Genomic DNA, 12,248 nt, shown 5'->3' with positions numbered 1-12,248 from the left:
CCGGGAACCAGCAGATGGTGTGATGCTGCAGCGGTGCGGATCGATTGATTATTTGTAGTGCTTGTCTTGCACCTGTTCCTTTCTGAAAGGCTTTGACGGCCGAGCGTGAATCGCTGGTGGTCGGGTCTGTGAGCGCGATTGCGATGGCAGCCTGTTCTGCTATCTCGGACTTGTGGGTCTTGACTGTGAGAGCGTTTCTCACTTGACCTTGCTTATTGATCGTGGTGGCAACGAAGGCCTTCCTGGTTGTGTACTGTGCCGCGTCAACGAAACAGGCTAGGATTTTCTTATCACGTATTTCGCGCAGGATGAACGATCCGCGTGCCAGCCTTCTGGGTTGATGGTGCGTGGGGTTCGTGTTCCGCGGTAGTGGGCGAACCGTGTAGGAGTTGCGTGTGCCCGTCGGAACGCTTTGATGTAGATTCTCGATTGCTGTGGTGTGATGGCCTAGTTTGGCTAGGATTTCTCTACCCGGTTTGGTTCCAGAGAGTCTTGTCCATTGAGCCCGTTCTTGAGCTTCGGCGATTTCTTCAAGTGTGTTGTGTACCCCCAGTTGCAGCAGGAGCTCTGTCTCGGTGTTCTTGGGGATTCCCAGCGCTAGTTTGACCAGCTTCCTCAGTTGTACATTGAGTTTGTCCTTCTCCGCTACCTTCCATCTGTGCATGGCCGCCTCGTAGGTGAAGTGGCATAGCGCAAAGGCGTGTGTTAGCTTGAGGAGATTTTCTTCCTTAAGGCCGTGTTGTCTGTTGGCTACGCGTCGTATGAGATTCAAGGCATTATTAGACTTTGTCACGATCTTCTCCACTGTAGCTGCGTTAGAGCCGTTGCTCTCAATGAACATCCCAAGGACTCTGATTTTGCTGACGTGTGGAATGGTTCCTCCGTCTTTTGTTCTTAGAGTAACGACGTGTGTGTCTCTGATTTCGTTCTTTGGTTTGGGACCGCTCCTCGATGGTTTGTAGACGAGGGGCTCCGACTTCGCACGCGAACATCGCAGGCCAGTGGGAGCGAGGTATTCCTCGATCACGTCGATCGCTTCCTGCAGAGCGCTTTCAATTGATCCCAGGCTACCTCCGGAGACCCAGAGCGTTACGTCATCGGCGTATATCGTGTATTTGACGTTCTCGATTTGATCCAATTTCTTGCCTAGGCCGGCTAGCGCAAGGTTAAAAAGCGTCGGAGAGATGACAGAACCTTGCGGGGTGCCCCTGCCTCCGAGTTTGTATTTCTGGGACTTGATTTCCCCTAGACGGAGGGTGGCCGTTCTGTCACTCAGGAATGATTTTGTATAAGCGTAGAGTCTCGCGCCGAGGTCGAGGTTGGAGATCGTGTCGAGTATGTAGTCATGTGATAAATTATCGAATGCCTTTTCGAGGTCTAGCCCTAGGATTACTCTCGCGTATCTCGTGTCTGCGTCAATGATCTGATGCTTGAGGAGCTTCATGGCGTCTTGGGCGGATAGCCCGGGTCTAAAGCCGATCATTGCTGCGGGGTAGACATCTTTATCTTCGAGATGTTTCGAGAGCCTGTTTAGGACCGCGTGCTCGGCTACCTTGCCGACGCAAGACGTCAGCGAGATAGGTCTGAGGTTATTGATGCTGGGCGCCTTGCCAGGCTTTGGGATGAGCACGATAAGGGCCGTTTTCCAGTCTTCTGGTAGTGCTCCATCCCTCCAGATGTTGTTGATTTCCTCTGTGAGGGTTTCGATTGAGGTTTCGTCGAGGTTTCTAAGTGCCTTGTTAGTTACGCCATCCGGCCCCGGCGCTGACTTGCTGTTTAGGTTCTGAAGCGCCGTGCATATCTCTTCGGTTGAGAAGTCCCGATCAAGCTCTGGGATGGCTTTGCCGCGATATGCATCGGCGGTCGTGCCTCTAACATTTTTGGCCAGCGGGAGGTACTTGTCGGCGAGTCGGTCAATGAGCTCATTTTCCGTAGTAATTTTGAGTTCCTCGTGCATGATCTTGTTCAGCGTACGACCCTGGTCCGCTTTGGTTTTGGTTCTATCTAAAAGATGTTTGAGCAGGTGCCACGTCGTCCCGCTGTTGATGCGGCCGTCCGCGGCGTCGCACACCTCGTTCCATTGCTGGTTAGATAGTTGCGTGCAATATTCTGCAATCAGCCGGTTGAGGGAAGAAATTCTTTTCCTGAGCCGTCGATTGTGTCTTTGTTCTTTCCATCTCCTGGTGAGCGATTGTTTGGCTTCGAGCATGTGGGCCAGTCGGCTGTCCATGCTTTGAACGGGAAGATCTGTCTCTATTTCTTTTGTGGCCGCCTTAATGTCGGCCTTTAGTTGCGACGTCCATTGTTCCATTGATTCTTTGCCTGTTCGGCGTACGTGTCTGAACTCGCGGAACTTGTCCCAGTCGACGTACGTCATTTTTCTGGGTCCTCTGGATGGGGTGTCAATCGTTGTCTCAACAATGTGATGATCGCTGCCCAGATCCCCGAAGAGGTTGTTCCACTGATAGTTTGGGACGTTGTGGCGTCCGTGAATATCACGAACAATTTCGTGCCTATGTGGTGATGTTTTGCTTGCGCTTGGCGTCGACCGTCATGTAGGTGTGTCGGTCAAGCAAGGCGTCAATCATTCCTTATACCTGGGTTGATCCCAAAGATAGTGCAACGCTCAGCTGAGCCATGTTGGAGGTGCATTGTGCCATTAAGAGGGCCACATACATAGCTTCATTTTTTTTTTCTCCACCTTTTTGAGGGGTGAGAGGTGGCTGAGTTCCAATGTGGCCCCGTGTCACTCCCTCCTATCTTTTCTTCACTCCATCTATTACTCAAACTTTTTTGCCTCGTTGCTAGTTTTGTCACTGCGCAATGCACCACGGCGCGTCGAAGTCACACGTGCAGCTCCCGTAGGCACCGTAGGGACAACGTTCCCTCTAGTAATTTTTCGTTGCAAATTCTGTCCTGTTCTCTACTCGCTGGAGTGAGTCGACGAACATTATTACTATTTTTATACACGTCCGCACGCCAAGTTACATCCTAGACGCCAGCGCTCGTGTCTCCCCCTGGGAGAACGCTTTCACCTCCCACGGGTGTACATTTCCACCGCTTCCCTTCAAGGTTGCGCCCACGCATAGCTTGCGCTGAGCGCGAAACGTCTCCTATTAGCGACGGCGCCTCTTCGTATGACTGTTGTTAACTGTCACAACAGCAATGTAAACACGAAATTCTTGATGTCACCAGTGAAATTGTGCCGATTCACGAAAAAAATGGTACGAAAAAAAGCAGTTAACGACATGGATTATTGCAGTGCCCCGGACAAAGTAAGCAAACAAGTGGCAAACGAAGCGATCTCGTCCATTGATCATTCGAGAGCGTATGACAGTTTTTACATGTTCTCCACATGAATTTCATGATTACTGGGCACATAATTCTTTTATCCAAATAAAACCTTTCAGTTGTTAGACCAGCGCTTGTCCTGCCTTCTTTCTCGTGATTATTTTTTGTGTGCGCTGCCCAAGTATGGAAACCATTTGTGTTGCATGCGCTAGCAGTGGCCGGAGTTTACGCGTGCCGAGAAATTAAATATGTGCATGATGCATTGAACATGACCGGAGTCCATTCCTTCATCCCCTCTGCAGCGACCGATCAACTTCATCATCATCATCATCATCATCAGCCTGGTTGCGCCCACTGCAGGGCAAAGGCCTCTCCCATGCTTCTCCAACAACCCCGGTCATGTACTAATTGTGGCCATGCCGTGCCTGCAAACTTCTTAATCTCATCCGCCCACCTAACTTTCTGCCGCCCCCTGCTACGCTTCCCTTCCCTTGGGATCCAGTCCGTAACCCTTAATGACCATCGGTTATCTTCCCTCCTCATTACATGTCCTGCCCATGCCCATTTCTTTTTCTTGATTTCAACTAAGATGTCATTAACTCGCGTTTGTTCCCTCACCCAATCTGCTCTTTTCTTATCCCTTAACGTTACACCTATCATTCTTCTTTCCATAGCTCGTTGTGTCGTCCTCAATTTGAGTAGAACCCTTTTCGTAAGCCTCCAGGTTTCTGCCCCGTAGGTGAGTACTGGTAAGACACAGCTATTATATACTTTTCTCTTGAGGGATAATGGCAACCTGCTGTTCATTATTTGGGCATGCCTGCCAAACGCACCCCAGCCCATTCTTATTCTTCTGATTATTTCCGTCTCATGATCCGGATACGCCGTCACTACCTGCCCTAAGTAGATGTATTCCCTTACGACTTCCAGTGCCTCGCTGCCTATTGTAAATTGCTGTTCTCTCCCGAGACTGTTAAGCATTACCTTAGTTTTCTGCAGATTAATTTTTAGACCCACTCTTCTGCTTTGCCTCTCCAGGTCAGTGAGCATGCATTGCAATTGGTCCCCTGAGTTACTAAGCAATAAACGCCCGCGTCTTCGTCGTGCCCGCATTGCTGGAGCAGAAATGACTATTAATACTTTCAACTTCCGTCTCTTGACCACTGTTAAGAAATGGCCAAGCTATTTATGCTGCTGCCTACATTCTATATTGTAAGGGACGTACTAGTTAAAGTTGGGGGCATATGTCTTATTTGTGCTATGCGACATGTTTTGTATATTTCCGCGCAGTGTCGATGGAAGTTCGTTGTCGCCAACAGTGCCAACACAGATTTGTAGCAAACATTTTGAGGGCTATTGCAAAAATGACTTAAGCTAACACGCATCGTATGTGCCGACGATTTTTCCGGCGGCACATACGATGTCGTTTCCTATTGCTTGCTCATCGTTACTTACATGGCAAAGCAGACGCTGCCCTTTCGCCGCATTGCAACCATGAAAATAATCGTCAAGCGCACCAATCTTCTTAAAGGCAAATACAAGCGTGTACATCGTACCTTGAATAGAACGTCCGCTCACACGCATGCACACAGCGCGCGCGGTACGAAACGTGCCCAAACACGCGCAGTGCAACAGGCAATCAAGGCGGTGTAAACGAGAGATGGGAGAGGTGTATACACCCGCTAGTTGAATTCCGCCCCGCGCGCGGCGCTCTCACGCCGGTGTGACAGCGCCGCTCGGCGGTGCCATTCTTGACCGTTTGTGCGTACAGGAGGCAATACTACATGATACTACCTGCTCCTGCAAGTCCTCGAGGCCGCTCGGGCTACGTAGCTCTGCCGGGTCGTACAGCGTGGCTGGTTGCGTCACCCCGCTGGCCAGTGATGGGGCACCGCCAGTACTGCCGCGGCTTCGAGTCTTGGCGAGTCCGCCGGGGCGCGGAGGCCCGGGACCGGGGGTGGGCTCTGCGGTGTAGCCAGCAGAGTGTGTGCTCGCCATGCGACTCGCGCAAAGCAACAACTTGGGGAATTGTAGTTCGGTTAGTATCACGTGCACCATCATTTCAATGAGCGGTTTTGGGTGTTGGTAGGAAGTTAACAGGAAATATATGACCATTTCTCTTTTGCAAGAATGTTACTAGGGTGTATAAAGATAAATGTTCATAGGAAATTGGTAGGAAGTTTAAAGACATCCTATGAACATGTTTCTATTGAACAGTCGGTGACATAGGATGTCGGTAGTATAGTTGGTGACAACCTAAGAATACAGTACCCGCTCCACCCACAAAAAACGCAGCGCATCTGCCCTTCACCTCTGCAAGAGAGCCGAGCCAGCTGCAGTCCCTTTGGAGGAGCACCGTCATCAGGATCACCCGTAAAATTTGCACAGACGCTCAGATTTCATCCCAAAACCAGGGCGCTATGATGTAAAGCCATTTTTCTATTTCATTTGTACGATCAGCTTTCCACGATTGGTCAAACTTTTTTCAGGCCACCCACACCCCCACCATCGCTTGTGTGTCACGCAACGTCAGGAAAAAGCGCCAAAGCTCCTCACCTGATATGACGTATATACACTGATAATGCGTAATTAAAAACTGAACAAAAGAAAAATAAATCTTTCTGATTATGCACCTCTTTCACCGTCAGCCCTCCGCAATAGGTCAAATGTTTTCGGGTTGCGGTCACTTCACTTGTCTATCATGCGACGTCACAAAACCACCAAACCTCGCCGCGTAAAAGTGACGCGTACGCAAAAAGATGCATTATTATGCCAAACAAAACTGAATGTTTTTCGGTGTAGCCGGAGACTGCCCCGTTCCATAATGCATGGAAGATGGCTGTTAGCCGAGCGTCCTGGCACTGGCTACTCGGAGCTGCCAGGGAAAATCGATTTATTTGCGTAATATGAAAAGCATTTGCGTGGCAGCACAACGTCGTCGCGTCTTTTAAGCACATACGTGATATCGCTCTGCCAAATTTTGTTCGCTCAGGTTCTGGATTAGACGCATTTTTACTCTTCCATTTCACGGCGCCGCGGTTTTCTACCAGACACCGAATGCAAGAAGAAGTGGGCCGTTCTCGTCAGGTTATCTGCTTTCACTGCGCTAGAAAGGCCACCCTGAAACCCACTCTACTTATGCATGTTTCTCGTCTCTGGTTAGCCAATTAGATAAGAAAAGCAGCGCACTGACACGGACACAGAGAAGACACACAAGACGACACTCGCTGCACTCGCAACCATTTTAGTTCAGAACGCATACTTCATATTTACATACCTGCGCAACCTCAGGCGTCAAAGAAGTTCAAGGCAAGGTTAAAGGCAATTTTAAAAAATCATTTACCAGCGCCCACTCGGGCGTCAAAGATATGGCACCTGTCTATCGTATTTGTTGCACCCCCAAAAACATTTTTAACACAGTTCTTTTCCTTTAGTGTACTTCCAAAAAGGCAACCTAAACATGGCTTAGATGTACAGATGACTGACTGATACAACCCTCTCCTCTCTTGTGAATGTGAAAGGCTTCGATTATCTCCTTGATCAGTTGATCCTTATGGTGCGATAAAACTGTAGTGTCATTGTAAAGTGGCCAGCACCCATGTGGTGAGCAGTGCCCTTTAATGTGGGAATGAGTGTTTCCCCCCCAGTGACCTTTTGTGTTCCAAAAGTTTTGTGTGTCGTCACTGTGTCCGTGTCAGTGCACTGCTCCACCAGCAAGGTATGATGATCAATCACCAACTAGCCCAACTTTATCCATTACTGGACCTTACTGGATAAGAAAAGCCTGTCAAGGTAGGGAATGCTCTTGGCTTCGAAAGCAAACAAAAGTGACCTCCTGTAAACGAGCAGAGCATTTCATTGGCCTGATCAAACAACGCTGTGAGTCACCGCCCGATGTTTGCGTCGGCAGTTGTGTAAATTTGACGTCAAGAGTTTGGAATAAAACAGATTCAAATAGTTTTACGTTATAAGGCTCCAGCTGCACAAACATAGGATAAGGAGAAAACAGTCCTCTTAAGCACGCAATGCCGCTTGACGTCAGGGAATTAGGCGAATCTAATTGGTTCATCTAATGCAAATTATCTTTGAGTTGGACAACGTACATATTACATTTCATTCATTGCCTGTCGCCGACTATAGTTTCTATTGGATCTGCAAGCATGGCTGTTCCGTCAGCATGCCAATGAACGATGGTTAGGACATTTATTTGCTCTAAACATCGTTCTCCTGACTTGAGACGGCTTTGCAGCCTAAAAACGAACTATTTTCTACAAAATATTGCGTTATGCGTGAGCCAAGTCGCAGAGATTATGTATTCGCATAGATTGTTACTTCCTACTGCGCTTAGAAAAATATTATTGCTTGCAAATGAAGGCCAATAAAGGCAGGCAAAGCACATTAAGTAAAGCCACATTCACGAAGATTATATAGTAAAGCTATACACTAACCACCATACCCGTATATAGTGGCAGAACGACCGTAGCGCCAGAGTTTTCTCTAGTCATATTGTCGGCTAACTTTATGAGGAGCAGCATAAGGGACTTTCCTGTTGTATCGCGCCCGCCACACGTGCCACATTGGAGGAGAGCAAGAGAGGATTGTATGAAGTTGCCATTGAAGACGATCGAAAAAAATGCAGATGCCGTTTACGACGCCAAGGTGTAAGTTTGGGCTTGTTGGTGACCAATTACCAGCAGTGTAAACACGTAGAGCAAAAAAGAAGCGACTCCTTTCGATTCTTTTCTTTTTTTTTTGTCATATTCAGCATCGCGCTATATCTGTACTGCACTTCTCGAAATCGCCTTTGCTACTCAGTGCCATTCCTCAGTTCCTCTGGCTTTTTTAAAGATACCTGGAATCCAAAATGAAATACCCGCTGCCTGTGGCGAAAACATTTTGTGAGGAAGTCCTGGGATCCAAACTCTGACTTTCTCGTACCCTGCATGTAGCTAGCCCTGCGCCGTACTCCGGACTCTTTCATGGCCACAATGTCGCTGCTATCGTACACAAAGCGCACTTTGCGGCAACAATTCCACAACTCAACAGTTCCACAATTTCGACAATTGATTTGCAACACAAAACTGCTTATTTAAATCGTTTCAGCGCTTGGCCTATTGAAGCACTTCAGTGTTTCTCTCGCACTTAATTGAATAAGTTCTCTCGTACAGGGTAGCCGCTGAAGCTCGCTAGCTGACGTGACGTCATGATGTTGTGCACAAAACACAAATATTCAAACGGGAGTCAGGAGCTAGGCAAGGACCATTGCTTAATTATGGCTTTCGTGTTCTTATCCCTGTGTGTTTTGCAAAGCAAGCAAACGTCCACGTCATAGCTCTGTGCTCAGAAGCTTTGTCTGGTATCTAGCTAGTAACTATCCATTTCATGTTCTATTGTTCTTTCTTTTATTGTCAGTCGCACAGAGTAGCCGATCCCAAAATTAATGCCCTCAGGAGACGATGATTCCGCTATAACCAATAATGTCGAACTTAAAACGCATGGACACGGCCCTTCGCACGATTTCCCCTCTGATTCACTGACAGTAGGTTCGGCTTCCTCTGCATGGCCACGTTGTGCAACACAGCGTAGAAATCGTCCAGAGCCTTGCGTTGCACGACATGTTATACGCTATAATCAAGCGCCTACTTCGTATTAGACATACCCGCTCAAGAAAAAAAAATTACTGACGATTATGATACTCCCTAATGGGAAATTTGAGCGCAGCTCTATAGGTGTTTTCATTTCTCGAAATATCGGTTGGCGCGGACAATCTGCCTCGCGCGGCAAGTTGCAAACGGAGCGAAGTGCGCCGCGGCTAGCGCGTGGGTGATGTGTAGGCACGATTCCCAGCAGCCGCCGCAGGCAGCCCTCCGCTCATGCAACGCTTTATTTCCATACAAACTATGCGCGTTACCCTAGCGCCATTCCATTGCCATTGTTGTCGCACAGCCCGTCTTGCGCGGCAATACGCTTTTCTTCTCACGCCTTCGCCATAACCTCCTCCTCCGCTTTCCTCCCATCGCCGTCTTTCATCTCCCGCTGCGCTCCGCGTTCGCTTTCGTCATTCGCTGCGCTCGTTCGCTCGGTTACCAAGTGCGACGCCGACGCTCACCGCAGGAACTGGTGCCTAAGAGCAGCGCTCTAAAACGTACACGAGCCAACCGTCGCCGCTGTACGGTGGTCTTGCTTTCAATATGCGAGCCTGTGGACATACGTCGAGTACGCCATTTGCTGATAACCTCTTTGTGTGTTGCACATCACCCGCTTTCCCTTATGGTATATCAAAAATGAAACGCACCGCTCGACGACCCAATGGATCGCCAGGGGTTAGGAGTTAGCCACTCGAGGAGCGAGAATGACCCGGCACCGCTGCGTCGAGTCTGGCGACCGTCGCTGGGAACGTGGGGCGAACGGGGTCTGCTCACGGGGCGCCTTTCGATCTGGAACCAGCGCCACGGGTTGCGCGGATCCACAACCGAATGGCTTGACAGGTCGGGTGACAGCGCCGGTGTGGCCTCCGCCTCCTGTTCCAGCTTCGACAGGTAACTCAGGTAGAAGCACACCAGGACCAGCGCCTGCCCCGTCCCGAAAAGTCACTGTTTATTGATGACATGTTCTATCCTTGATCTGTGGCAACGGTAGAGTATGCCAGTACAATGAAAACATCACTTCAAGCAATTCAACAAACGTATGCACGAATATTGCACTCATACAATGGTCCAGCGCGCGCCGACGGATGCGCCACTGGTGGCGGCTCAGCTAAGTGCCCTCGGGAGAGGAGGCAGCCGTCCGCCATGGTTTTCGGCGTCGTATCTCGTGCTTCTCTTTCTGATCCACATTTTTTTGAGTAAAATAGGCAACACCCATCGCATAAGCGCGGTGGCCACGTCATCGAGGTATGCTGAAAAACAATTGTTGCGTGCGAGGTGCTCAAATACTTTCAGAAACTCCCCGGCGACACGGTTCTAATCATTTCCCCGTATGCCGCATGAAAGGCAACAAAGACATTAATGGGCCGAAACCGTTCGGCAGAAAATTGCTTGGTTTCGCGGTTTCTTTTGTCACTGCAGCGTTGCACTCGATCATGTTTACACGGTTAAACAGCGTGCAAAGTAGTCTCCATTACCGCTGTCGTGCGTCAGCCGGATAAATGCGGCGCCTGCAAATTTCCTAATATTATCTTGAAGACAGGGGGTTAACAGGGTGGTCCGAATTTTATTAGTCATATCATAAGAAGCCAACAAACACTGACACTAAGGAAAACATAGGGTACCTGAAGACACCCACACATGCTACCTGAAGGCATCAATGTTGCCTGATTCGAGACCCTCGCAATGTAATGAACGTGAAGAAAGGAAACCGAGGGGCCTGATTTTTATTAATCAAATCGTAAGAAGCCAAGAAACAAGACACCTTGTACAACAGAGGGAAAATTACTTGCACAGCTACGATTTCTTCGATGTATCAGTTGCTAATATTGGCATACATCTGCTGTTCTTTTTATAATTCTTATTAGTTTGGGTGCGTGCTTAGCCTCTTCAGACGGCTCACCGGGAGAAACTAACGTTATTTGCACAAGAAATCAAACTGTTGAGGCAGTTATTATCCGTGTGTCAAAAGAGTTTGACTCGCTGTATTATTGCCAACTCGATGTTGTAGGATGATAGGAGTTCTTCAAAAAGCTCCTGTAGCATTATTTTTCTTACTTCCTCGATTTTTATTGACACAATAAAACAAGGAAGAACGAAAGTTAAAAAGAAAGCAAGCGAATTTAACAGCACCGATGATCATCACTGCTTTGCTCGCAACAGTATGCTGGGACTGGGTTTTCTCGTGTAACTGAGCGTAACTGCGGCACATCTCCAAAGTGATATAAAGTCAGCCACGAAAGTTCCCAGGACACGTTTTTCACCACAAATGCAAATCTCTGCTCGGTTATAGCATGGTGCTTTTAATTTAATCCATCAATACGTACTCCCATGAGTAAAGGTGTACCGACCACAGGATCGCCGAAAAAGAAAAGAATTTCTTCGTAATCAACATGCATAAACTAAAATTGGCGAATGCACTAGAAAGTTAGCAATGCCAAGATTGGACTGCAGTCGTCTATTTGAAGCTACATTCGCAGAAAAAGGAGAAAATTAGCTTTGTCGCACAATCTCTGGTTTGTAAATTTGTGCTCCCTGGTGTACATCTCAAGAACTATATTAGAGATTAAAATCTTGCATTCGAAGTTACGCACCTAGGCTTCACATGGTTCGTTCTTTTTTTTTTGCAAGACCTCCCTTGCCCACACAGTTTTGTGGCCTGTCCTTAAGGGCATCATCGAAGGAAGGAGCCATCCAAATATGACGTGGAAGTCTTCCACGTCGTATTTTTCAAGTGCACTCCCTTTCCGAAAAACACATAATAAACAAATCATGAACGCAGACTTCACATGCTCACTGCTCTATACTTACCCTCACGCTTGCTATCACTGTGACCAACACGAGAACACTCCAAAAATCCCGGTCCTGCAATGAGGAGTGTAACCGTGAAATAGGCAGCAGCACGCAGCTGTGACGCTACATTTTAATGTCACAACCATACTTCTTCAGCTGAGCAAATATACTGCAAGGATAACAAATTTAACGCAGTCATGCCACGGCAGCGCTTCCCTTGTTGATCAAGTTATGCGAACACTGGCAAATTCCTTCATGTTCGAGCTTTGAGCCTATCAGAGAGGACGTAGCCGCCCTGCTAACCATCAGGTTGAATAAGGTTGAATTTGACAATGTCCAGACTCGTTGACTACCCAATAGCTTTTCTCAGCAAAGAAACAGCTTGACTTGGCTTTCTGTCTAATTCTAACAAGGACAGCATCCGCACAAGTTCCTTCTTTTCCTTGACTCTCGGTTTCAATGAAAGCCTTGATGCTGTCACATTCCAAGCAGGTAGGTTCTCCGGCAACTCAGCTCAAG

At 48.2% G+C, this 12,248-nt stretch overlaps 1 protein-coding gene across 1 annotated transcript in view; it reads right to left on the bottom strand.

The window, feature by feature from the left end:
* LOC135910778 (uncharacterized) overlaps positions 1-12,248 on the bottom strand; it is a 233,975-nt gene that overhangs the window by 211,257 nt on the left and 10,470 nt on the right. The window contains exons 7-9 of the mRNA XM_070538487.1: positions 11,748-11,801; positions 9,587-9,863; positions 5,086-5,255 (exon numbers count right to left, since the gene is read on the bottom strand). Coding sequence (XP_070394588.1) covers positions 5,086-5,255; positions 9,587-9,863; positions 11,748-11,801 — 501 coding nt within the window. The remainder of the gene's footprint in view (positions 1-5,085; positions 5,256-9,586; positions 9,864-11,747; positions 11,802-12,248) is intronic.

Source organism: Dermacentor albipictus, chromosome 5 (genome assembly GCF_038994185.2).
Source record: "Dermacentor albipictus isolate Rhodes 1998 colony chromosome 5, USDA_Dalb.pri_finalv2, whole genome shotgun sequence".
In the NCBI taxonomy this organism is placed as follows: domain Eukaryota; kingdom Metazoa; phylum Arthropoda; class Arachnida; order Ixodida; family Ixodidae; genus Dermacentor; species Dermacentor albipictus.
This window is presented reverse-complemented; position numbering and strand designations above follow the sequence as displayed.